The sequence below is a fragment of the Palaemon carinicauda genome, chromosome 17 (assembly GCF_036898095.1).
Source record: "Palaemon carinicauda isolate YSFRI2023 chromosome 17, ASM3689809v2, whole genome shotgun sequence".
NCBI classification, from domain to species: Eukaryota; Metazoa; Arthropoda; class Malacostraca; order Decapoda; family Palaemonidae; genus Palaemon; species Palaemon carinicauda.
In genome coordinates this window covers 65436172-65461139 of record NC_090741.1, presented here as the reverse complement: position 1 = coordinate 65461139, position 24968 = coordinate 65436172, and the positions used below count along the sequence as shown (strand labels likewise).

The 24968-nt window shown below is 40.5% G+C and overlaps 2 protein-coding genes across 2 annotated transcripts in view; one reads left to right on the top strand and one right to left on the bottom strand.

The window, feature by feature from the left end:
* The window catches only part of LOC137656834 (peptidylprolyl isomerase domain and WD repeat-containing protein 1-like), a 387155-nt gene that overhangs the window by 136951 nt on the left and 225236 nt on the right, over positions 1-24968 (bottom strand). The window lies entirely within an intron of this gene.
* The window catches only part of LOC137656833 (peptidylprolyl isomerase domain and WD repeat-containing protein 1-like), a 44178-nt gene continuing 20601 nt past the window's right edge, over positions 1392-24968 (top strand). The window contains exons 1-6 of the mRNA XM_068391158.1: positions 1392-1526; positions 5864-6021; positions 9780-9882; positions 14168-14367; positions 15775-15968; positions 17364-17582. Of these exons, the coding sequence (XP_068247259.1) occupies positions 5895-6021; positions 9780-9882; positions 14168-14367; positions 15775-15968; positions 17364-17582 (843 nt within the window). The 5' untranslated portion in view covers positions 1392-1526; positions 5864-5894. The remainder of the gene's footprint in view (positions 1527-5863; positions 6022-9779; positions 9883-14167; positions 14368-15774; positions 15969-17363; positions 17583-24968) is intronic.

The window sequence follows — 24968 nt, the reverse complement described above, 5'->3', positions numbered from 1 at the left end:
ATTTATTGATCTTGATTTAACTTTCTGGGCTTGTCTCTCAATTAGCTTTTTGTTCATTGAGTAGGCTATAAGTTTTCCTAATTCTGATCATGCACAGTATTCGGATCTTTTCTGGTTGTGGTAACGTCCCTGACTGTTGATCGCCAGACTGTGGTTCGAGTTCCCCTTAAACTCGTGAGTTCTTTTGGTCGCTGCAACTTCATCATCCTTGTGAGCCATTTCCTGGCCCTCCATGGTCCTAGCTTGAGGGGAAAGGGGGCTTGGTTGCTAAACATATGTATAAATGATCAGTCTCTTGGGCATTGTCCTGCTTTATAGGGAAATTTCACTGTCCCTTGCCTCTGCCATTCATGTGTGGCATTTAACCTCTCCCCCTCCTGCATTTACGGTTAATTCTTAATCGTATTTCCTTTCCTCACACGAGACTCAATCCCACGAAATTGTGTAGAAGTTTTGTTCCTGCTGTGACCAAATTGCGAAATGATCTTCCTAAAATATAGTTGACATAATTTTCGTTTCATAGTTTGTCTGTTACTGTATTTGTCTTGTTCGTTTTACGTTGCCATCCATCCTACCTGGTTATTTTTATTTTATTGTTTTCAAGATTTATTAGTTACCAATCTGTTACTTTTTTCCTTACTATGCTTCTTTCCTATCGAGTCCTTTTTGGCTTGTAGCATTATGCTTTTGCAGCTAGAATTGTAGCTTTGCTTGTACTACTACTACTACTACTACTACTACTACTACTACTACTAATAATAATAATAATAATAATAATAATAATAATAATAATAATAATAAAGAGCCATATGTATGTAATTGACAGTTGACTTTCGTAGAATTCACAAATTAAAAAGTCAAACAAGATTTAGACCTATAGTAGTAGAAATGTACTCTGTGATCATAGATCATCGTTCCCATCAATAAAATCATGAGATACAAGAATTTATCAACATAGAAAATATAAATTAGCAAATTTTATGAACATTGTACAGAAATAGACCAAAGTAATGAGGCTTCGGTTTCTGTACATCTATGAACCGTATATACAAGGCAGATAACATTTTTTTCATCATTCACTATAATCTATACAGTTTAGTCACAATATCATGTCTAAAGAGTAACGTACTGTAAGTATTTATTTGTATTATACTGGGAACAATAACTTAGTAGGCCTACATTCTTTGCATGAACTGATATCTATGTAGCCAATTATATACATTATTTCATTCCCTTTTTATCATGAAACATAACACCCTAGATTAATAAAATATATACAAATCCATAGTAAATATATATTACAGGTGTAATTTAGTGCTTTTTATATTATGCTATTATGTTGAAGTCTGCTTTCACAAAAAACGAGAAGAATTAAGACATTCTACAAGAAGATAGAAGAAGATGCTCTTTCACCGCATAAACAAAAACACCAGGCCTAGATTTACGGAGATATTTGTGTCGCCGTCACAATATTTCTTTCAATATAGAAAGATTGCTGCCAAATATAGTTATATATTTACTTATTGGTAAGTATAATTGATGAAATAGCCAAGTGAAGTCTTTCTGAACGTTAAATATATGTAATTTAAAGGCTAGCCTGCCAGTCCAAATTAGGTTATAATACTGTAATCTGTTATCATTCTTCGGTAACTTGGTGAAATTATAGTTGCGGACGGAACAAAATTTTGAACAGGAAAGAAAGTTTTTTCCTGTCGTAAATAATGTGCTTTCACAGAATTTGACCCTCTTTTTCAACAGCAAATAAACCGAAAACCTGTTAGACTGTCTAAGAACAGGGATATTTTTTTTAGAAAGCTGATGGTTTTTTGCTCTTATGTGCACTCATGGAAAAAGAAGGAAAAGGATGTGTATGATAGCGGCCACTTGTATCTATGATGACAGTAGAGAATACGGTTGTGTAAGTGGGGTTTTACCTGCATTTCTACATCCCCCCCACCCCTCCCCCGGTTAGTTAAGAAAGTAAGGACATGGCTAGGAGCCTTTGTAGGGTGCCGGCCAGATCCCGTAGAAAACGGGAATATTCTGAACTGTGGCCGTTGTTCTAAAAACTATTTTGGCGGGAGAAGCTAACTTGAAAAACCCACCTAACCTATGCTAAAAGCCGTATCCTTACCAAGGAGGGCTGCGCCCCCCCCCCCCCAACCCCCCCTTACACAACAGTTTCCTTACCTACGAGTACGACAGGAGAAGCTAACTTAAAAAACCCACCTAACCTATGCTAAAAGCTGTGTCCTTACCCACCCGGACCCCCCCCCCCCTTACACAACATATTTAAGATCCGTAGACCATTTGCAAACGTTTTTATTCTATACAAGATAACAGTCGGAGCGATAATAAACAAATTAGGACGCTTGGCCTTAGCGCTACAAACTACCCCATGGCTAGTAGGTTAGGTTAGGTAGGAGTTCAAGTTAGTTGGCCGCTGTTATACAAAGCCCCCGTAAGACATCAAGCTCCAATGTTCTGGCAAGTGGTAAATGCTGAGCTATGCATGCTAACTCCATTGATTATTATTTCTTAGGCAAATAAGTTTTTATTTGCAGTGAAAGTAAGTGTCATTTCCAAAGAAAATGGACATTTTTCAATAGGAAACACTTGTTTTTTTTTTTTTTTTTTTAGTAGAAAAGCATTTTCTGTCCGTAACTATAGTAAAACTGGTAGCTGTTTTTAGTGTACTTTATGGGACCCAGAACTAGACTAGCTTATCATAAGTTAGGAAACCTATCTACATACCTAGATTATGTTAGACATTTGATTTTGTCTACGGCATTCCCGATTCTTATGGCTAGGCTAGAACTGAAGGACTTGAAATGTATCAACAATATACATGTAGGATATTTTCGGAGCAGTCTGCAGTTCTTGGAGTTAATAGATATCTCAGAACTGTAGGTTTTATTATAGTTATGGTATAAGTTTACCGAACTGTAGAGTGGATAGGATTATGGGTGGTATTGGAGGTTTTGACCATGTAAGAAGGCAGTCATTAAGTTAGGTTAGGTTCTTTTGCTTTCGGTTGAGTATTGAATACTGATTGCCTCTGATATATTTTTTCTTGAGTCCCATGATACATAGGTGAATTTTTAATTCAGGACATCTTTATTCTGAACTTAGAAGTAAGAGTTTTGAACAACTCTTTTTAGGTATATATGTGTGCACTGTTACTATTATGAAAGAGAAACTGTACAGTTGGGCACCATAGCATGAGGTTGGACTTGCCTGGCTGGCGTTCTGTTGAGCATCTTTTCTGATGAAACTGGTACTGAAACTAGACACCTTTAACCTTTTTACCTTTATTTGGTCCTTCATAAACACAAACTTTAATTCTTTACCTAGGAGATATGATTCAGCATTGAGCTGGCCTAGCCATAGAAATTTTCACATGAGGTGTATACCAACCTCCCGCTCACACGCTCACCCTGTAACTACAACTCACTTCTGATTTCACTACAGTTGAGGCAGACATTCACATCACTCTCTCCCAGTTACCTTACCTAATTTCAGTGGCTGTATTAACCTTACCTTTCCAGGTGTGTGTGTTCTTGAGGAACTAACCATGCAGGTTTGCCCTGGCATATTGGGTCTCTTGTGGTACCTTTACGTCTGCTATGTAGACGGATCCTCACCCACTTTGTCCTGCGTGCAGACGTCACTCCTGCACAGAAGGTTCTCCTAGTGTCGGAAGTGGCTATCCTCCCAGTGGGAGCTGTACAATAGACGTAGGAAAAAGATAGTACAGTACAAAAGCGACTCTTCGTCTTTGGCTTTATCCTCGTAGTCGAAGAAGTCCCACACTTTTCCTCCTATGATTTGTACTCTCCAATCTGCCTCTTCCCGTTTGGCTTCCTTTGGAAGCCAATCAGACAAAAACAATGTCCATTTAATCCCCGGACAACCCTCTGGTCATGAAGACCCCATCGCTTCCCCCTTGTGAATCAGCAGCGGCTTCTCTTCAAAGGGACTCTAGCTCTTATGACACTTTGCATCAGTTGTTCCTCCCACTATGTAACAGCTCTAGGGGCACATAAGGAGTGCACGGCTGCCTCTGCAGGGGTTATCCTTGGCCCTTTTCAACCTTCTGAGTTATTGGAGGGAGTCCCTTCCAGTCGGTTTCGTGTCTTAGCGGAAACATCCTCCACAGTTCTCCCACCTGAGGGTCTTCAGGTTGGTTCTCTTCCGAGTTCCATCCTATATCCCCTGTGGTGAATATGCATGCTAGGTCTGCTTAGCCCAAGGCTCCTCGCGAACCTCGCCTTTACATGCCTGCTGTCCCTTTAGGGTTCGTCAGCTGACACTCTCTCCAGTGAAAACAGTCCAACCCCAGAGTAGCTCACTATCGGGTGTGGGATTCCTTACCGCCTTGCGCTAGCTCTCCAGAGCTGAGCTCTTCCTAGCTACTTATGAGTTATGTCCGACAGTTCCCCAGAGGCATTCCCTCCTCCCTTGCATCATGAGTCTTGTGAGTGTGCAGCCTCCTCGGCTTGCTCCTTGGGGGTCTGCTACTTTGAGAGTTGCTTCTGTTTGGTTAGGTTATGTTTTGCAGCAGTAGGAAACGTTTTCTACCAAATTAACCATACCTTGCTCATCACCAGCCGAGCGCACTCTTTCCCACCAAAATGAAAGCAAGGTACAGGTTATTTGCGAATCCTCTGCGTAGAGCCCTGAAGTGTTTGTGCTTCAGCACACATAGCCCAAGCTCACGAGATAACTGTGCACGACACAGTGGGAGACATGCACACGTCAGTGCGTGCAAGTCAAGGTTGCACTAGTACCTCTTGTGACACGTTTACGAACGTTCCTGCCGCTTTTAGTGCTCAGTTTATTCCCCCCATTAGCATGCTCTACTATGGCGTCACATTTAGTCACCTGTTCATGTGTCTAGGTATCTGAGATATCTAGATGTCTCCCCCCCATCCTCCCAGACGAGGAGAAGGATGAATAGAATGTGTTCAAATTAATTTCTTATAGCTACTAATAAATTTGTACAACATACCTCATACGTGAATATAGTTCTCTTGGGACCGAATATAATTTATTCTTGGTATGGGAGGTTGGCAGAAGTCATCACCTATGCTCTGGTATGGGACCAAAGTTGAATATGCCAGTAAACTGGTTCCTAGGGACTCCCTCCCTCCTAAGGATGATTCTCCTATTAAAGGACAATGGCTTGTATTTGTGTGGGAACAAATCAGAAATTTTAGAAATAAATAATTTTTTTCTTAATCGTACAAATATGAGTCCTTTAAAGTACACCTTTACCTCAACCATCCTCCAAGTCCCAGGTCAAAAGGTCAATAGGGCTAGTTTTGCTGTCTGACAGGTAATCACCCACTGGTAGTTATAACTACCTTGTTAAATTCTAATTGCTGTTACAGCTCTGCTGAAGTCATGCTCCAAGTAAAGGACTGATTTGTATTGTTAGGAAATATACAGATTACTTTGAAAATTTGATATTATGTCTTTAGTATCCTCATCAAATTGCTACACATTTTCTTTCCTCCCTAAGGTAAACTCAACAGAAATTTACCACTATTTTTTCATTCTTATTTTTTTCAAAATGATATAAAAATATGAGTTTACTTTGATTCTTTGAAAAATTCCAAAGTAATAACTTGGAAATAGTTTTTCTTTTTGCAGAACTTAACAGTAAAACTCAGCTGCTGCTATTTTGAAAAGGGACATCAATAACTTAATTTTTTTGTTTTAGCTAATGATTCTTCATTTATTCAGTCTTGTTTAAATGTTTATATACATGAAAATATTATTCAATCATTACGTAATGTTGCTCTATCAGTGTGCTTACTCATTATTTTTGTAATTAACCTACTCCTTTCTCCCTTTTTAGACTGAATATTATCTGAGCATTGGACAAAATAATGAGTGAATCAGAGGCCAAGAGGAAATTAGAGGTGAAGGAAGAGGAGGAGAGCGATGATGATGACGGGTGGATTGGACCGAAACCTGAGGAAGCAGTCATAGAACCCAAACCAAAAAAAATTAAAGGTAAGAATGGTTTTACCCAGATCTTTGTTTGGTTTTACCCTCGTCTTTGTTTATTACTGATTCATGTTTATACTAGTCGTGAAAGGGTAAAAGATGATAATTTTGTTTAATTTTTTGGAAGTTTTCCCATACAGTATCATTGTCATACAGATTACAAATGTAAATCTAGTTCAGAATTATCAGGCTGTGAAGGAGAGACCTGCTTTGAGAATGAAGGCATTGTCAACTCTTGGGGGGGGGGGGTGTTTGAACACAGCCGAAGCTGTCCGGCCACCTTCATAGTAGAGAGATGATAAATCTCTTGATTCATTCCGGGGTCTCGTTAGAGGAGTTTGCCAAGGAACCCTAGGTGTCTGAGGCAGATGTTTCTCATAAATGAGTTTGATACTGGTAATCTGGATCTTCCTTACCTCAGTATGGTGAAGAAATGACAGGCTCAACTCTAAGGTCCCTCCGGAAACAAGGAGATGCTTTCACTGTTCTGATTGGAGGTACTGTACTTCTAAAAGTGAACATCTTATCTGCGTAATTTGAAAAACTGAAGGGAGGTTCTCTGTAACTCCCGTCGTGATGAGACTGCAATGTATGTAGAAATCTCATTAAGTTTCCTGGTATGAGAAAAAAATCTCCCATTGTAAAGGAGTCCACTCCCTACAGTATTTCCATGAAGATTCTCTGGAACATCTGTCTAGGCAAGAGGGATACAGAGGATGTGTGCTATGTCTCTCTGACTCATAAGGACGACACATTAGTCGCTATCCCGACCTGGGCAAAAAACATAAATACTGTACTGAGGTTTACTAGACTTATGGACTCAATATAACTCACATTCAATGAATAGTCACTCAAATGACAACGAATTAAGAAAAACACAACTCTAGAGAGCTAAATACTAAAAGGATAAATGATATGAATACAAAAGGCTCAATCATAGAGAGGAAGTGAGGCCACAACCTCTTCACTTCCTGACCAGCAGTGTTGTGAAGAGACGTTGCGAGTAAGCTCCGGGATTACTTCTTGCTGATACCCTGCATTTACTCAGAACGATTTTGATTGGCAGGTCGTAGAAAACATGATTAGTGGTAACCTTATATAATTGACTCGGGTTTGTATAGCTAGGAAAAATACAAATTATATAAAATTTGTAGTATTCAGGGGAGAACAACCATTACCTAGTACATACCTAGGATGGTGATGGTTTCTCCTGGCATTTTTTAGTCAAGGCTTTAACAGTGAAGAGGTAAAAGTATCAGTAATCACTGTCATAACTGAGGAGGAGATGTTTCCATATTGGAACTGGTGAGAGACTGTTTTCAACTCTATTGAAGTTGCCAATATGGTAACTGATCAAGCTACTTAAAGACATTGCCTTATAGGATACTTTTAGAGAAAGTCAGCTGTAATCCTCCACAAAGTAAGGTCCCAATTAGTGGAGCTTTTAAAGAATAGCGGTCCCACTTGACCCTTTTGAAGAATGGGGGTCCCAGTTTGGACCTTTTGAAGAATAGGGGGCCCGGTTTGGGCCTTTTGAATATTAAAGGTTCCAGTTGGGACCCGGTGAATATAAAGAGGAGAATAAAGCAACTATTATCGAAAGAATACTTAATTTTGTAAGGAAAAAAAAATACATAAACCTAAAATATACATCAAATTAAAATGTATGGAGAATTAAAAGCAACAGTTTATTGGGAGCCTTTGTGTATCAGCGGCCAGTTCCTCGCACGTTGATTTAAATTAGACATAAACTAACCTAAATTTTCCCCCCTAACTTTACCTGCAAGCCGTGTCCTTACCTACTTACTTAACGGTGGGGTAGGGGGGCATTAGCCCCCCCTTACACTAATGTATTCTAAGTTAGACATGATAATACATACAGGTGGCCACTATCATACATACGCCCTGTTTATAGTATACAAATTTAAATCAGTTGAAATTAATTGCACAAATATTGGTTTGAAATTTCAAAACAAACAGAATTAAATAGGTTAGGTTAGGTTGACAACCAATCATGTTGCTTGATTTCCTCAGCAGTTGTTCTTCCCTAAATCCCTTTTTAACAATGCGGGTCCCAATTTTATCCTTTTGAAGAATAAAGGTCCTAGGTTCCTATGGGACTGCTATTCTTCAAAAGCTCCCAATTAGCTACCCAGTGCAAATCTAAACACATATAGGTTATGGTGTGGATTGGTAGAGCAGGTCACAGTCTGAGAGGATGTCATTAAAGAATGAAGAAAAATAGACTTACTGAACTTATTGCTAGGTAAACAGACTTAGCTATAAAATTGGGCCACATTCCTTTTGAGATAAATCGTCTAAAGATAACTCAAATAATGCCAGACTTAATATGGAAAGGTGTTGCAAGTAGCATTCTTCATTCATATCTAATGAGAGTACATAATCAAATAGGGAAAAACGTTTGGTCATAAAGAGACATTTATGGTACTGGAAAACTTCAGGAGGAGAAAAAAGCACCAGAAAGACAGAAGTGCCGTAGTCACAGAGAATGAATGAATTATGTTGCCACCCACAATATCAGATAAGCTCTTGGATGCCTAAAGTATTACTTTAGAAGATTCAAATTATTATTATTATTATTATTTATACCCATGTTGCAACCCTAATTGTAAAAGCATAATGCTACAATCCCAAGGACTCCAACAGGGAAAGCAGTCCAGTGTGGAAAGGAAATAGAGAAATATTAAATAAACTGTAAATGGGAAATGAAACAAGTTATAAAATATATTGAGTTCAGTAGCAATGTTGGATAAGTATAAAATGTTACCTATCTCAATTTGTTCACCAGTAAAGCCTTTGCAACAAGATTGACCTAAAGCTTTCCTATTCAACTACCTGATTAGGAAAATTATTTCACAATCTAGTCAGCTGGAATGAGACTTCTAGAATACTGTTTAGTATGATGGTGAAGGCAAGTCTTTTAGAATGAACTGTATACCTAGTACTACATAGTGGATGGTACAGCCAGAAAAGATCTAAATGCAAAGGATAGGGAAAATTAAGAAAACTCATGCAATATGCACAAAGAACTTACTGAATGACAGTGCCAGAGACTAACATCCAAATCATGGATAAGGAACTTGATTGGCCACAAGTTTTAGTCCAACAAATGAGAGTCAGCAGCTGAAGATCAGACAGGAGAACAATATTCAAAACATGACAGGAGGGATGCATTAAAATGTTTCCTTTAGTCACTAAAAGCTTTTAAGACTCAATATGGCAATTTTTTTACAATTAAAGAAAAGCAGACAAGATGCATTTCTCAAAAGTAAATTTGTAATTAAGAATCACAATTAGAATTTTGAATAAGTTTTATACAGTTAATGAGACATTATTAATGAAAAGATCTGGATGTTTAGAAGCCACTGTCTTTGACCTACTTACAATCATATTTTGAGTTTTGTTTTAATTCAATTTCATCCCCTATGATTGGCCCCATGCATTACTGTAATTTTAGCTGGATCTCTATTAAGAGACTCAGCAACTACAGGCCTACATTCAAGGGATAGACTTTATGCAAAGAGAGTAGCATCATCTGCATATGCAATAAGCTTGTTTTCAATGCCAAACCACATGTCATGTAATGAGCCGAGAACACTACTTTGAGGACCACCCGATATTATATTCCTATAGCCATCTATATAAAAGTACTTCTGTGAATGTCATGGCATTTTCAAACTATGTTGATTTTGTATCTAAACTGATTTTTAAATTACTAATAGCTTTTTTATTTTATTTTTCAGTATTGGAATATGAGCAAATGTACCTGGACAATTTGCCCTGTGCAGAATATTACGAGAAGAGTTACATGCATCGTGACACTGTCACACATGTTGTGGTTACCAAGTGAGTTATTTCATTTTATAGTATTGAACATTGTCTTTTGCTCACATTTCCCTTGAAATTTATTTATCCAAATATAGATACTTTACTGAAACATAATATAAAAACTTATTACAATGGCAATGGGTAGGAAAACACTCCAAACTTTATACAATATATTGTGGGTCTTACGAATAGTCATAAAATTTCCAATTTGAGAACGGTAAGTCTTCCCTAATGGAGTGGATTATTTATAAACCTTACGAGTAATTATCTTTAAATTTTTTAACCACAATTGTAAATGTTAACATCAAACCTGTTCATATTGAATATTGATATCCTATTGGGATGAATTTTAAAAAGAAAAAATGCTACATAGTCTATTATTATTGTTCAGAAATCTGCTTTGTTCATACTTAAAAGAAATTAAAAATTATGCACAAATCATTCAGCTAAGAGAGTGTTAGTTAAGAAGATTAATGTACAGTCATTTAAAAAAAGCCACTTCACATTACTACTGTGAATTTTTGCAAGTAACTGATGTAGTTTGTTATCGGGTAAACTTTTGGAGGTCATATTGTAGTGATTTATGCTCCACATGTAGAACAGTAATTGTCTTTGTGACAAAAGAAGCTAATTGGATACTTAACTGCTTTAGGACTTGAGACCTCAACTTCATCACTGCTCCTTCATGTTTTAAAGGTTTAAAGGCCACTCATGAATGACAGAGGCAAGGGACAGTGACATTGCCGTAGAGACTGACCATATATTATATGATCAGCATCCAAGCCTCTTCTCCTCCCAAGCTCTCTGGATAGCTAGGTTGGTAGCGTCGTGGGCTTCTGTTTCAGAGGTCCCGAGTTCGCGTCCCCCGCCAGGACATGGATATCGTGAGACCTTCTACCGGGAGATACTCCCCAGGGTGGCGCCTGGGGGGGAGGTTAGAGGGGGCTAGTGATAGTCCCTGCTGGCTTATGGTCGCCCGAGCAGAATGATGGAAATCGTCTGAGTGGAGGCCTAAAACCCGCAACTTTTTTTTTTTTTAACTTTAAGCTAGGACTAGGGAGGGAAAGGCAATGGCTGGTAATGACTCAGCAGGTAGGCCTATAGGCTTTCCCAAACCCCCCAACCTCAGCTCACAAGGATGATGAGGTTGCAGACACTAATAGCACTAACGAGTCTGAGCGGGACTGGAACCCCCGACTTGGAATCACCAGGCAAAGACGTTACCAATTAGGCCACAACAACCCCAAGTGAAATTGCTGGCAGCGTGGTTTATTTCCTATCCAACTTTTTTTTAGTTTTATTACAAAATAACTATCAATTTCTATGTATAATGCCATTACGAGTTGAAAGTTTTGTAATGTTAATGCACAATGTTTTGTTTTTTATATTGCCGAGTAAGCTAATACAAAGGGATAAGTATGCAACTCAAAGAATAATTCTATATCTAGACAAACAATTTTTTTTATAAAGACATACTGAAGTTATAATACTTAACCGGTGCCAGCATAATATGTAATAACAAACATTATTATTTTACATAAGACATATTCTAAAGTACTAGAACTAAAGGGAACAGATGTTCTTCCAGTTCATTTTATTAGATTTAGTAGCTTCATACAAATGAAACAATAATCAGTCTTATAGATTTATATTTTGCTAGTTATCCTGTACGTTTTACTGTTCTTAACTTCTCTTGTAATTTTATTTTGTTTCCTCACTTGGCTATTTTTCCTTGGAGCCCTAGGGCTTATGCATCCTGCTTTTCCAATAAGCTAGTAATAATAATAGGATAATAATGTATGTTGAGGTTTTATAGCAAAAGTGATTTATTTCACAGACCCATAAACTAAAAGTATCTCATTTGTGTATTATGAAAAAATCCCAGATACTGTACTTCAGCCTCTGGTCCAGTGAACGTAGCAGTTAACCAACAATACTGTGCAGATGGATTCTGGGGTCTCTAAATGCATCTTCAGTCATCCTTTGTTTTCACAAGATCCCTAAACAATCTTGAATTTGTCTTTATAACTCCATTGTCATTCTTCTTGCTTTCTTTTCATTGTAATTTGTCATATTTTCAACTTTGGTGACACATGATCAAGTGTATCTTTCTTTTATCTGCCTGGAGATTCATGTGCTTGTGTATCGGAATGGGTGAGACAGGTGGTCATGGCCTTATAAAGAGATGAACGGTGATAAGGAGGGTTTACATTGTCTGGCTGTCTACTATCGGTAATAAAAATGTGTGGTGATCAAGTAGAATTTCTTCACCAAAATCTCAGCGGGAAATTTCAGGTCATTCTCTCTCTTGAAACTCTTAAATTAAGGGCAGTGGCCCAGAATAGCTTTCCTTAATGAGCACACTGGTGTACTCTTACTATCTTAGATGTATATAACTGAGGAAGGTATGTCAGATCTTAGGTTTGCTTGAAACCACAACTATTTTTAAAGGTTTATAAGTCGCTCAGGAATGATAACGTTAAGGAATAGTGACAATGCCCTAGAGACTGACCATATACTCTGTACATATCATCAGCAACCACATCCCATCTCCACCTAAGCTATGACCAGGGAGAGCCAGGTAGTGGCTGCTGATGACTCAACAGGTAGACCAATAGGCTCCTCTAAACCCCACTTCTTTATCTCACAAGGATGGTGAAGTTACAGACGATACAAAAAACTATCAAGTTTGAACAGGTCTTGAACCCCAGGCCAGCAGATTGCCAGACAGGCATTTCCAATAGGCTATTACAATAGCAGACGAGGAGTTGTATTATCTTAAATACCTTTTTATTTTATAATTTCAAGTTAGAGGGATCCTTACATGTTCTTGCAACTTCCTTCATTTTATGACCTGATTAGTCTTGCCATATCAGGGTTGGGAAACTTCTTGATGCATATTTATGTTTTATTTTTGATTTCATGTCAGCTACCTCATATGCCACTAATTCCTGTAAGAGAGGGAACTAACCAGAAATGAACAGTTTTTGGGTCTTAAAAAATGTGATCTATTTTGGACTAAAGATGCAGTCATGAATATTAGGACTCACATGGATTTCAAACATTCAAGGAGATTTTGAGGTCATGAAATTTGGATTTTGACTTTTGCTGGTTACCACTTATTTCAGATGACTGTACCTCAATGCATCATATTCTTTGACCCTTTGGTAATGGGCGGCAAAAATTTGAGATTTTCCCTATGCAAATCTCCTCCTCTTCATCTTGGATATGCTCCATTACCATCAAGGTCAGAGTATTCATTGTATGAGATTTTTCGTTACTGATGGGGTTCTTTGTGATAAGAGTCTTATCTTTAGCAGGGATACTTATTATCATACTGAAAGGTCATATAGAGATATATAGCCATCAGTGCTGTACTCGCTATCCACTGTAAACATTACTTCATTACCTCAGGGTCTTTGCAGTGTTCCTTTGGCTCCTATTTACACTTGCTTTATATCCTTTTAATTTTCCTCCATTCCTACTTTCTTTTGTTCCATCTTGCTGTCCAGCTTCTTATTAACTTTAATTCAATAGGGTGCAGTGAATTACCTTTCTAGCCCAAGCACCGGGTTATGTATTCCAAATTTTAAGTCCAATTCAAATCCAATCCTACTGAAGTGTGAAGGTCCTTTGATTACCTCCTTTTATTTATTTTTAAGGTCAGCTAGCTTTGTGGCCTGATATGAATATCCATGCAACTGGGAACTTCCTACCTACATAGCTCCCCCATAGTTCTTTGCAACGTAGGTGTTAGTAAAGGGACTTAGCAGCATCCTTTGCGTCTCCTACTTTACCTCAATTCCTGTTTCCTTTCTTCCTACAGTCCAACCTCTTTTTCCCCCATTTACACCTCGTTTCTAAATGTCCTCTTGTTGGTCCCCAATTCCATATTTTCATTCATTCACCTAAATAGCTCAGGCATATGTAAACCCTTACTTAGTAAACTTACTTGGTAAAAGGGCCCACTTCTTGAGCCCATGGTTTTTGTTGTAAGTTAGGATAATACAAAGGAAAGACTTTATTACCACTGCTACCAAAAGTAGCTGGTGGAGTGAAGGTTATACTGCTTCTTTGTGTGTTTTGAGAGCTTCTGATTGAAGGATTATGTATATGTAAACTTATGGGTTTGTATTAAAGGTTTGATTTTAATTTCTTAAATCTGATTTTTTGTGACCAATTTCTCCCTTATTTAATCAGTATTTCTTTGTCATTGTATCTTTGTACCCTCCAATTCTGCTGTTATTTTGTAAGATAGTTTAGTATTTTATATTATGGTATTATATAAACATAATTTTTCCAGCAAAACCGACTTCATTGTTACTGGGAGCTGTGATGGCCATATCAAATTTTGGAAGAAACAAGAGGAAGGAGTGGAATTCGTGAAACATTATCGAGCACACATGGGAAACGTACAGCAATTAGCGGCAAATACCTCTGGCTCCAGACTCGTTTCAATATCAAATGACAAATCGCTCAAGGTGTTTGATGTTGAAAACTTTGGTAAGATCAGGATTTTGATTGAACGTTATTTCTTACGTTACTTTATAATTTACTTTGGTTATTTTTTATTCTTTTGAACGGAAAAAGCACTTGTTATTTATTCTTTTGAAAGGAAAAAACTCTTTCATAGCTTACAAGCCTTATTAATTTTGATATAAAAATTGCTTTTGTAACTTATTTCCATGATTGTTATTTCAAAAGAAATTCATTTTCTGCGTGTTTGTTTGTTATGTAAACTTAAATTGATTTTTCTGTTATATGTTTGGGAGGTAAATCAATTCTTGTTTGCGGATGATACTGTACTGGTTGCAGACACGGAAGAGAAGCTTGGCCGATTAGTGACAGAATTTGGAAGGGGTTATGAGAGAAGGTAGTTGAGAGTTAATGTGGGTAAGCGTAAGGCTATGAGATGTACGAGAAGGGAAGGTGGTGCAAGGTTGAATGTCATGTTGAAAGGAGAGTTACTTGAGGAAGTGGATCGGTTTAAGTACTGGGGGTCTGTTGTTGCAGCAAATGGTGGAGTGGAAGTAGATGTACGTCAGAGAGTGAATGAAGGATACAAAGTGTTGGGGCAGTTAAGGGAGTAGTAAAAAATAGAGGGTTGGGCATGAATGTAAAGAGAGTTCTGTATGAGAAAGTGATTGTACCAACTGTGATGTATGGATCGGAGTTGTGGGGAATGAAAGTGACGGAGAGACAGAAATTGAGTGTTTGAGATGAAGTGTCTAAGGAGTAAGGCTGGTGTATCTCAAGTAGATAGGGATAGGAACGAAGTAGTGAGGGGGAGAACTGGTGTAAGAAATGAGTTAGCAGCTAGAGTGGATATGAATGTGTTGAGGTGGTTTGGCCATGTTGAGAGAATGGAAAATGGCTGTCTGCTAAAGAAGGTGATGAATGCAAGAGATGATGGGAGAAGTACAAGAGGAAGGCCAAGGTTTGCGTGGGTGGATGGTGTGAAGAAAGCTCTGGGTGATAGGAGGATAGATGTGAGAGAGGCAAAAGAGCGTGCTAGAAATAGGAATGAATGGCGAGTGATTGTGACGCAGTTCCGGTAGACTCTGCTGCTTCCTGCGGTGCCTTGGATGACTGCGGACGTAGCAGCAGTAGGGGATTCAGCGTTATGAAACTTCATCTGTGGTGGATAACGTGAGAGGGTGGGCTGTGGCACCGTAGCAGTACCAGCCGAACTCGGTTGAGTCCCTTGTCCGGCTAGGAGGAACGTAGAGAGGAGAGGTCCCCTTTTTTGTTTCATTTATTTGATGTCGGTCACCCCCCAAAATTGGGGGAAGTGCCTTGGTATATGTATGTATGTATGTATGTATGTTTTTATAGATGTGGGTAGAAATAAATTAATGAAATACTCTTTGAAGATTGCAATAATCCCTATGTGTTTCATTCATTTTTCAGATATGATAAACATGATGAAACTTAATTTTGTCCCAAACACTGCTGAGTGGATTCACCCAATATCTGATCCTTTGCACACGGTCGCGGTGTCAGATGCGGAGTCTCCTAAGATTTATATCTTTGATGGACATGGGACAAATGTCCCGCTGCATGTGCTCGATTCTTTACACACCAAGCCGGTTACAATCATCAAGGTAAAGAAAGGGGTTGAACCCATCACTGGTGGATACTGGATAATTAGCATATTTTTATAAGATTTTAGATAGTAAATTAATAATAGTTTATTTTCATCATCCAACCTCTGAGGGAATACAGTAATTCTATATGAAGTGCACCGTTCTTTACATCATCCCTTTTTATGTATCTTGTCAGTTTTGCTCAGAATTTAGATCCTAAGGCTGAACATCGAAGAGCCAAGGCCCTTTCCTCCTTTCTATGTGGGTGAAAGGATTTCTAAGATTGTCTGCTGTTCAACTAGCATTTCATGTTGCTTGAATGTTCACCCATTCCTTAGTAGCTATTCCTTCAGATTATCTCTTGAGAGAATCAAGAAATGAGTATTGGTAGTCTGACTAGATTAATTAGAATAACACATTTTGTATATCTTTTTTTTTTTAGTTGTATATTTTTTTTCTATTTTGATAAGACCTTTCATTTTAGTGCATGTTCTTGAATAAAAAAGATATGTGCTGAAAGAAAAAAAATATTATTATACAGTACATTTTGGACCCATTATGAATTTTAGTGACTATTGTGAAGTAGGTACAGTATGAATTTATTGTCTTTTCATTTGAAATATTATTAAAGTACTAAACTTTACAATGCTTTATTTCAAGCGTAAAATATATAAGAAATTGAATATTAAAATGTTCATAATCATTTATGATGCACAGTTTTGAATACTGTAATGTGAACTTTAACTAGCAAGAACACTTAACCCTTCAGTAATACTATGCGAGGTTTGCCCTGTTATGTCTTTCACAGAGACTCCTTTCCATTACAGATTTTCCAAGTCCTAACTCCTTCATATCTCTCTTTGATGCTCCTTCATTGATCCTGTTGTCTTCAGCAGGACTCTGCTAACTCTGGTTCTTTCTATTCCCCAAGACATTTCACTGTAGTCTTGTTCCTTTTTGCATATTCAAATAGTCACCACCTAAAGTGCTCTTGGAATTTTTTCATTGATAGCTGAATTCCCCCTCATTATTGTGGCCCATAAAAAAAGATAATTTGATCACACAAATAAACAGAAAGAAATAACAATATGCTCAAGAGCATGCTAATTCTATAATTGAAACTCTATTGCATTGCTTTTTGTTCAGTGGGAATTATTTCTTAAATGCCATGAAGATTATATCTGAAATGTCTTTGGAAACCTTCATGAATTTGATATTCATGTGACACAATTATAATTTCTTTAGATGCTCATCATCATTGTTTAGCTTTGGAGGACCTTCTATTGGACAGATATAGTTAATGTTTTTCTTTTGCCATAATTTAGATACTTGTAATTTGTAACATAATTTATCGAATATTCGTAGAATTATATTGCTAAATGATATACTGAACCGTATATACTTTATTTCCAGTACAATGTGATCTACGATGTTATAATTTCGGTTGATGAGATTGGTATGATTGAGTACTGGTCCGGAACAAAGAACGAGTATCAGACAGCCACATGCGTCAAGTTCGAGTCAAAATTAGATACTGATTTGTTTGAATTTGTGAAGAATAAAACATTCCCAAGATGTATGGCAATTTCTCCTCAAGGATCCCAGTTTGCCACTCTTGGTGCAGATAAAAAGGTATGTTGAACTGGAATAGTATTTAATCATCATGTATAAAATTATTAAAATTACTTGTAGATTTTTCAATATTAAACTTAGCCGGTGATCATATAGCTGTCAGCTCTGCTGCCCGACAGAAAAACCTAAGGACGAAATACGCCAGCGATCGCTATACAGGTGGGGGTGTACATCAACAGCGCCATCTGTCGAGCAGGTACTCAAGTACTCCATGTCAACACAGAACCAATTTTCTCTCTGTCGTGCCACCGGCAAGACCTACTAAATACGCTGTTGTTTTCTGGATTGATTTTCACGTTATTTGGTGAAGTATTCATTTCTGGTTATTAGCTATCGCTGTGCAGAAGTTATCTTCAATACTTCCTTGCATTCTTTTATTGGATTTTGGATTATTTGTTGACGACTTGGATAGATTTTGAATCCCCCCCTTTGACTAATTCAAGATGTCTGACCCTTCTCAAGTCCCCAAGTACAGGAAGTGTAGCGCTAGGGACTGTTCAAGGCGTCTTCCGAAGGCCTCTATCGATCCGCACACCATTTGTTCCAATTGTAGGGGTAAAGCCTGTCAATTGGAAGATCGATGTGAGGAATGCGTTGGGCTTTCGGAATTCGATTTTCTAGAATTCCTGAAATATGCACGTAGGCTAGAGAAGGATAGGATCAGGAGGAGTTTGTCTCGCTCAGTTGATTTTTCCTCTCCCCATGCCCCACAACCTATTCCTTCCCCTGTAGTGGTTGCACCCGACCCCCCTGCTAGCTCTCATCAACCTTCGATGGCAGATATGATGCGTGCCATCCAGGCTCTAGGTGAGAGAGTCGAGTCATTGGCGAATGACCGCAATCAACTCATGGCTGACGTCAGGGAGTTGAAAGGTAAGAGTGCAGTGGGAAGTGAAGTGAGTGTTTGTGCAGTGAAAAGTGTCAGTGTTACGCATGAGGGTGCGTCTGTTCGTGCCTGTCGTCCTCCCAGTCCGGGACCTCTTGCAAGCTCCCAAGCCCAGGGGAGAAGCAATGTCGTACGACCAAAGGGTTCGACAGGCTTTAATCAGCGGACAGACGTTCCCTCCGTGGTTTCGGACGTATCTTGCCTAGATCGTCCCACCCACAAGAAGACGAGTGAGCCCGTTCATTCCTCGTCTGCGGAAGAGGTTTCACGCCAGAAACGATGGACCAAGGTCTCACGGCCTCTTAAACGCAAGGTCCCTTCCGAGCAAGTCCAACGGCCCAGGTGTAGCCACTGGGTCAGTTCGGACTCGCTGCAGTCTTCCGACGACTGCACACCTCCTAAGAGAGGCAAAGTGGTACCGCAACAGGCAGTAACTCCGTCTGTTGCCGCACCAGCTGCTGTAGACCCTAAGTGGTCTTTGCTGCAGTCTATGCAGACTCAGTTAGCTTCCTTTATGCAGGAGTATCGTGCGGAGAAGGTTGACGCTGCACCCGTTAGCCTACAACCTACCACGGTTGTGCGCCCAGCAGACGTTGAGGCTGCCTGCTCCCACACTCCAGCTCTGAGAGCTCCTCCACCCATGCGCAGTCGACCCTGCCAGACGCATGTTGACGTTCACCGACGCACGGAACCCTCCGTTGACGTTCGTGTGCTACCACAACAACAGGAGGGTGGAGTTAAGTTGCCGTGTTTTGACGCGGTGCGTCAGCCTCCGCAACCCACGGTGGTCTCCGCTATCCGACCACAGTCAGGAGTAGACGCTTTGCGCCCCCATTCAGTTGTTGCCAGTTCTCAGACGGACCAACAGTTGCATGACGTTGGGTCCAGTGCAGCCACGCATGCACCCGTGCTGCCGGACTCAGCCGTCCAGCTTTTACCTACTCCTTTGCCTCTTCCTCCTCAACATTCAGACGATGGACTCTCTGATGATGACGAAGCTGCACATCTTGACGACCAACACTCGGACATCGACGAACCCAAGACCACGCCTCCCTCCTTAGACTTTAGGAAAGTGCTTGCGCTGTTCAAGGATTTATATCCGGATCAGTTTGTGTCTGCAGCACCACGCTCGCCTCCCTCTGAGTTCGCTTTAGGCATGCAGTCAGCAGCACCTGCCTTTACGAAGCTCGTACTCGCTCGCTCGTCCAAGAGAGCTTTAAGGATACTGGGAGAGTGGTTGCAGTCCAAAAAGCAACTTGGGAAGACAACCTTCATGTTTCCCCCGGCCAAGCTTGCTTCCAGATCTAGCGTCTGGTATGCCACGGGAGAAGTTCTCGGCTTAGGAGTTCCTGCCTCTGCCCAGGGCGACTTCTCAAGTCTGGTAGACTCTCCCCGCAGGCTGGCTATGAGACGCTCCAAGATTTGCTGGACTCCTTCGGATATGGACCATCTTATGAAAGGAGTTTTCCGTGCATTCGAAGTCTTTAACTTCTTGGACTGGTGTTTGGGAGCTTTGAGCAGGAAGACCTCCCCTTCTGATAAGGAAACTTCCATGCTCATTATGTCCTGCATGGACAAAGCCATACGGGATGGTTCTAGTGAGCTTGCGGCTTCTTTCATGTCCGGGGTCCTCAAGAAGCGGGATCACCTTTGCTCCTTCTTGTCAGCTGGAGTCACCCCATGTCAAAAGTCGGAACTTATGTTTGCTCCGCTCTCGAAGTGTCTCTTCCCTGAAGAGTTGATCAAGGAGATTGCCGCCTCCTTGATCCAGAAAGACACTCATGACCTGGTGGCGTCATCCGCACGCAAAGCCACCTCTTTGCCCTCCGTGCCTAGACCCAGGATGGACACTCCAGCGTCAAGGTTCATTCCGCCCTTTCGTGGCAGAGCCTCCAGCAGAGGAGGTGCTCGTGCCGAAAGTCAACGTGGGAGCAAGAAGAAGGGTTCCAAGTCCTCTAGAGGCAGAGTCTGACTGCCACCTTCTTCAGACAGCAGTGGGAGCCAGGCTCAAGAACTACTGGCAGGCCTGGGAGAACAGGGGTGCAGACGCACAGTCTGTGAAGTTACTCAGAGAGGGGTACAGGATTCCATTCTTGCGCAAGCCCCCTCTAGCAACAACTCCCATCGACCTCTCTCCCAGGTACAGAGAGGAGGACAAGAGACTAGCTTTACAGCAAGAGGTGTCTCTCTTACTACAAAAGGGAGCGGTAGTCATAGTCCGGGACCATCAATCCCCGGGCTTCTACAACCGTCTCTTCTTAGTGGCGAAGAAGACAGGAGGGTGGAGACCGGTGCTAGACGTCAGTGCTCTGAATGTCTTTGTCACAAAGCAGACGTTCACCATGGAGACGACAAAGTCGGTTCTAGCATCGGTCAGGAAGGAAGACTGGATGGTCTTGTTAGACCTAAAGGACGCTTACTTTCACGTCCCCATCCACCCAGATTCCCAACCTTTTCTAAGGTTCGTTTTCGGGAAGGTTGTATACCAGTTCCAAGCCCTGTGCTTTGGCCTAAGCATGGCACCTCTAGTTTTTACCAAACTGATGAGGAATATTGCCAAATTCCTGCATTTAGCAAACATCAGAGCCTCCCTCTATTTGGACGACTGGCTTTTAAGAGCTGCGTCAAGTCGTCGCTGTCTGGAGAATCTAAAGTGGACTCTGGATCTGACCAAGGAATTGGGTCTCCTGGTCAATATGGAAAAGTCCCAACTCGTCCCATCCCAAACTATAGTATACCTAGGAATGGAGATTCAGAGTCAAGCTTTTCGGGCTTTTCCGTCGGCCCCCAGAATCAGTCAAGCCCAAGAATGCATCCAGAACATGCTGAAGAAGGACCGATGTTCAGTCAGACAGTGGATGAGTCTGATAGGGACGCTTTCATCACTGGACCAGTTCATCGCGTTAGGGAGACTCCACCTCCGACCCCTTCAATTTCACCTAGCTGTTCACTGGAGAAAGGACAAGACGCTAGAAGCGGTCTCGATTCCTATTTCCGAGAAGATGAAGTCTTCACTGACTTGGTGGAAGAACAACATTCTCCTCAGGGAGGGTCTGCCACTGGCTGTTCAGACCCCCGACCACCTTCTCTTCTCGGACGCATCGGACACGGGCTGGGGTGCGACATTGGACGGTCGGGAATGCTCGGGCACGTGGAATGCGGATCAAAGAACGTTGCACATCAACTGCAAGGAGCTACTGGCAGTTCATCTGGCCTTGAGAAGCTTCAAGTCCCTCCTTCTAGGCAAGGTGGTGGAGGTGAACTCCGACAACACCACAGCCTTGGCGTACATCTCCAAGCAAGGAGGGACTCATTCGATGACGTTGTACGGGATCGCAAGGGACCTCCTCACCTGGTCAAGAGATCGAAACATATCCCTAGTAACGAGGTTCATTCAAGGCGACATGAATGTCATGGCAGACCGCCTCAGCCGGAAGGGTCAAATCATCCCAACAGAGTGGACCCTTCACAAGAATGTTTGCAACAGACTATGGGCCTTATGGGGTCAGCCTACCATAGATCTGTTCGCAACCTCGATGACCAAGAGGCTCCCAATTTATTGCTCACCGATTCCGGACCCAGCAGCAGTTCACATAGATGCCTTTCTTCTGGATTGGTCCCATCTAGACCTTTATGCGTTCCCCCCGTTCAAGATTGTCAACAGAGTACTGCAGAAGTTCGCATCTCACGAAGGGACAAGGTTGACGTTGGTTGCTCCCCTCTGGCCCGCGAGAGAATGGTTCACCGAGGTACTGCAATGGCTAGTAGACGTTCCCAGAACACTTCCTCTAAGAGTGGACCTTCTGCGTCAGCCGCATGTAAAGAAGGTACACCCAAGCCTCCACGCTCTTCGTCTGACTGCCTTCAGACTATCGAAAGACTCTCGAGAGCTAGAGGCTTTTCGAAGGAGGCAGCCAGAGCGATTGCTAGAGCAAGGAGGACATCCACTCTCAAAGTCTACCAGTCGAAGTGGGAAGTCTTCCGAAGCTGGTGCAAGTCGAAATCAGTATCCTCAACCAGTACCTCTGTAACTCAGATAGCTGACTTCCTTTTATACCTAAGGAAGGAAAGATCCCTTTCAGCTCCCACGATCAAAGGTTACAGAAGCATGTTGGCAACAGTCTTCCGTCACAGAGGCTTAGATCTTTCCAACAACAAAGATCTACAGGACCTCCTTAAGTCTTTTGAGACCTCGAAGGAGCGTCGGTTGGCCACACCAGGTTGGAACTTAGACGTGGTACTAAGGTTCCTTATGTCAGCAAGGTTTGAACCACTTCAATCAGCCTCTTTTAAAGATCTCACTTTGAAGACTCTTTTCCTCGTCTGCTTAGCAACAGCTAAAAGAGTCAGTGAGATACACGCCTTCAGCAGGAACATTGGATTTACATCTGAAACGGCTACATGTTCCTTACAGCTTGGTTTTTTAGCCAAAAACGAACTTCCTTCTCGTCCTTGGCCCAAATCGTTCGATATTCCAAGCCTTGCTAATTTGGTTGGAAATGAACAAGAAAGAGTACTATGCCCTGTAAGAGCTCTTAAGTACTATTTGAGACGTACTAAACCATTACGTGGACAGTCAGAAGCTTTATGGTGCGCCATTAAGAAACCTTCTTTACCTATGTCGAAGAATGCAGTTTCTTATTATATCAGACTTTTGATTCGAGAAGCTCATTCCCATCTGAATGAGGAGGACCATGCTTTGCTGAAGGTAAGGACACATGAAGTTAGAGCTGTCGCAACTTCAGTGGCCTTCAAACAAAACAGATCTCTGCAGAGTATAATGGATGCAACCTATTGGAGAAGCAAGTCAGTGTTCGCATCATTTTACCTTAAAGATGTCCAGTCTCTTTACGAGAACTGCTACACCCTGGGACCATTCGTAGCAGCGAGTGCAGTAGTGGGTGAGGGCTCAACCACTACATTCCCCTAATCCCATAACCTTTTTAATCTTTCTCTTGAAATGTTTTTTATTGTTGTTTTTTGGGTTGTCCGGAAGGCTAAGAAGCCTTTCGCATCCTGGTTGATTTGGCGGGTGGTCAAATTCTTTCTTGAGAAGCGCCTAGATTAGAGGTTTTGATGAGGTCCTTTAGTATGGGTTGCAACCCTTCATACTTCAGCTCCTAGGAGTCGCTCAGCATCCTATGAGGATCGCGAGGCTCAGTAAGGAAGACGTACTTAAAAAGGCAGAGTAATTGTTCAAGTCGACTTCCTTACCAGGTACTTATTAATTTTATGTTTGTTATTTTGAATAACTGCTAAAATGAAATACGAAATACTTAGCTCTTAATGTTAACATATATGCTGGTCTCTACCCACCCCCCTGGGTGTGAATCAGCTATATGATCACCGGGTAAGTTTAATATTGAAAAATTTTATTTTCATTAGTAAAATAAATTTTTGAATATACTTACCCGGTGATCATAAATTAAAGGACCCACCCTTCCTCCCCAATAGAGACCCAGTGGGCCGAGGAGAAAATTGGTTCTGTGTTGACATGGAGTACTTGAGTACCTGCTCGACAGATGGCGCTGTTGATGTACACCCCCACCTGTATAGCGATCGCTGGCGTATTTCGTCCTTAGGTTTTTCTGTCGGGCAGCAGAGCTGACAGCTATATGATCACCGGGTAAGTATATTCAAAAATTTATTTTACTAATGAAAATAACATATTATTTGATAACTGATTTTTATAGTTACACTAGTATCCAAGGAATTTAACTTTACAAAGACTTATAATTCAAATGTTGCGTAACTTTTTTTCCAATGAAAATGTTAGGAAAATAAAGTGAGTGAAGGTGGTTGCCTCAGTCTATTGAGTAACGTCAGTTATGTTTCGGCCTTCACATTAGTTTATGAATATTGGTAGTTGTACATGGAGATGTTGGAGATATTTAATGTAGCTTCCCAAAAATATTAAGAAATTACTAACTTACTTTTTACACTGATCTTAACTGCAGGTTTTGTATATCTTACCTTGTCCTGTTTATATATAAAACTGTAATGGATATTTTTTTTTTTTTACTTTTCAGGCTGTTATTTCTATTTTATGGCCATGTCCTAATTCTTCTTTTGATTTAAATACAGTACTACACTTTACAATCTAAACCTAAAGTACCATTAACAAGCAGCTTTAACCCCTGAGCAGTGGGTTGTAGCATCAGCAATCAATTCTAGATAGACTGTTAGATATATTATTGACAAGCAGTTTCAGTCTTGACCCTGCTACTTATAATTATAATAAATTCTCTTTGATGATGATTTATTTTGATTTTAGGGCATAAATTGGGGATTTTATAAGATTATGTTTCCTCTTACCAGGGTTTTGTCATGAAACATAATCCCTTTATTTTTTCTTGTTCCACTTAAACATTCGTCTTGTTATAGTAAATTTTGGTTGTGATCAAATATGTATCAGTGCCTATTAAGGACCTCTCATGGATATACTGTAACTAGAAATCAAATGGAATTTTGTGTAATTCAAGTTGAGAATTAGAGGTGAG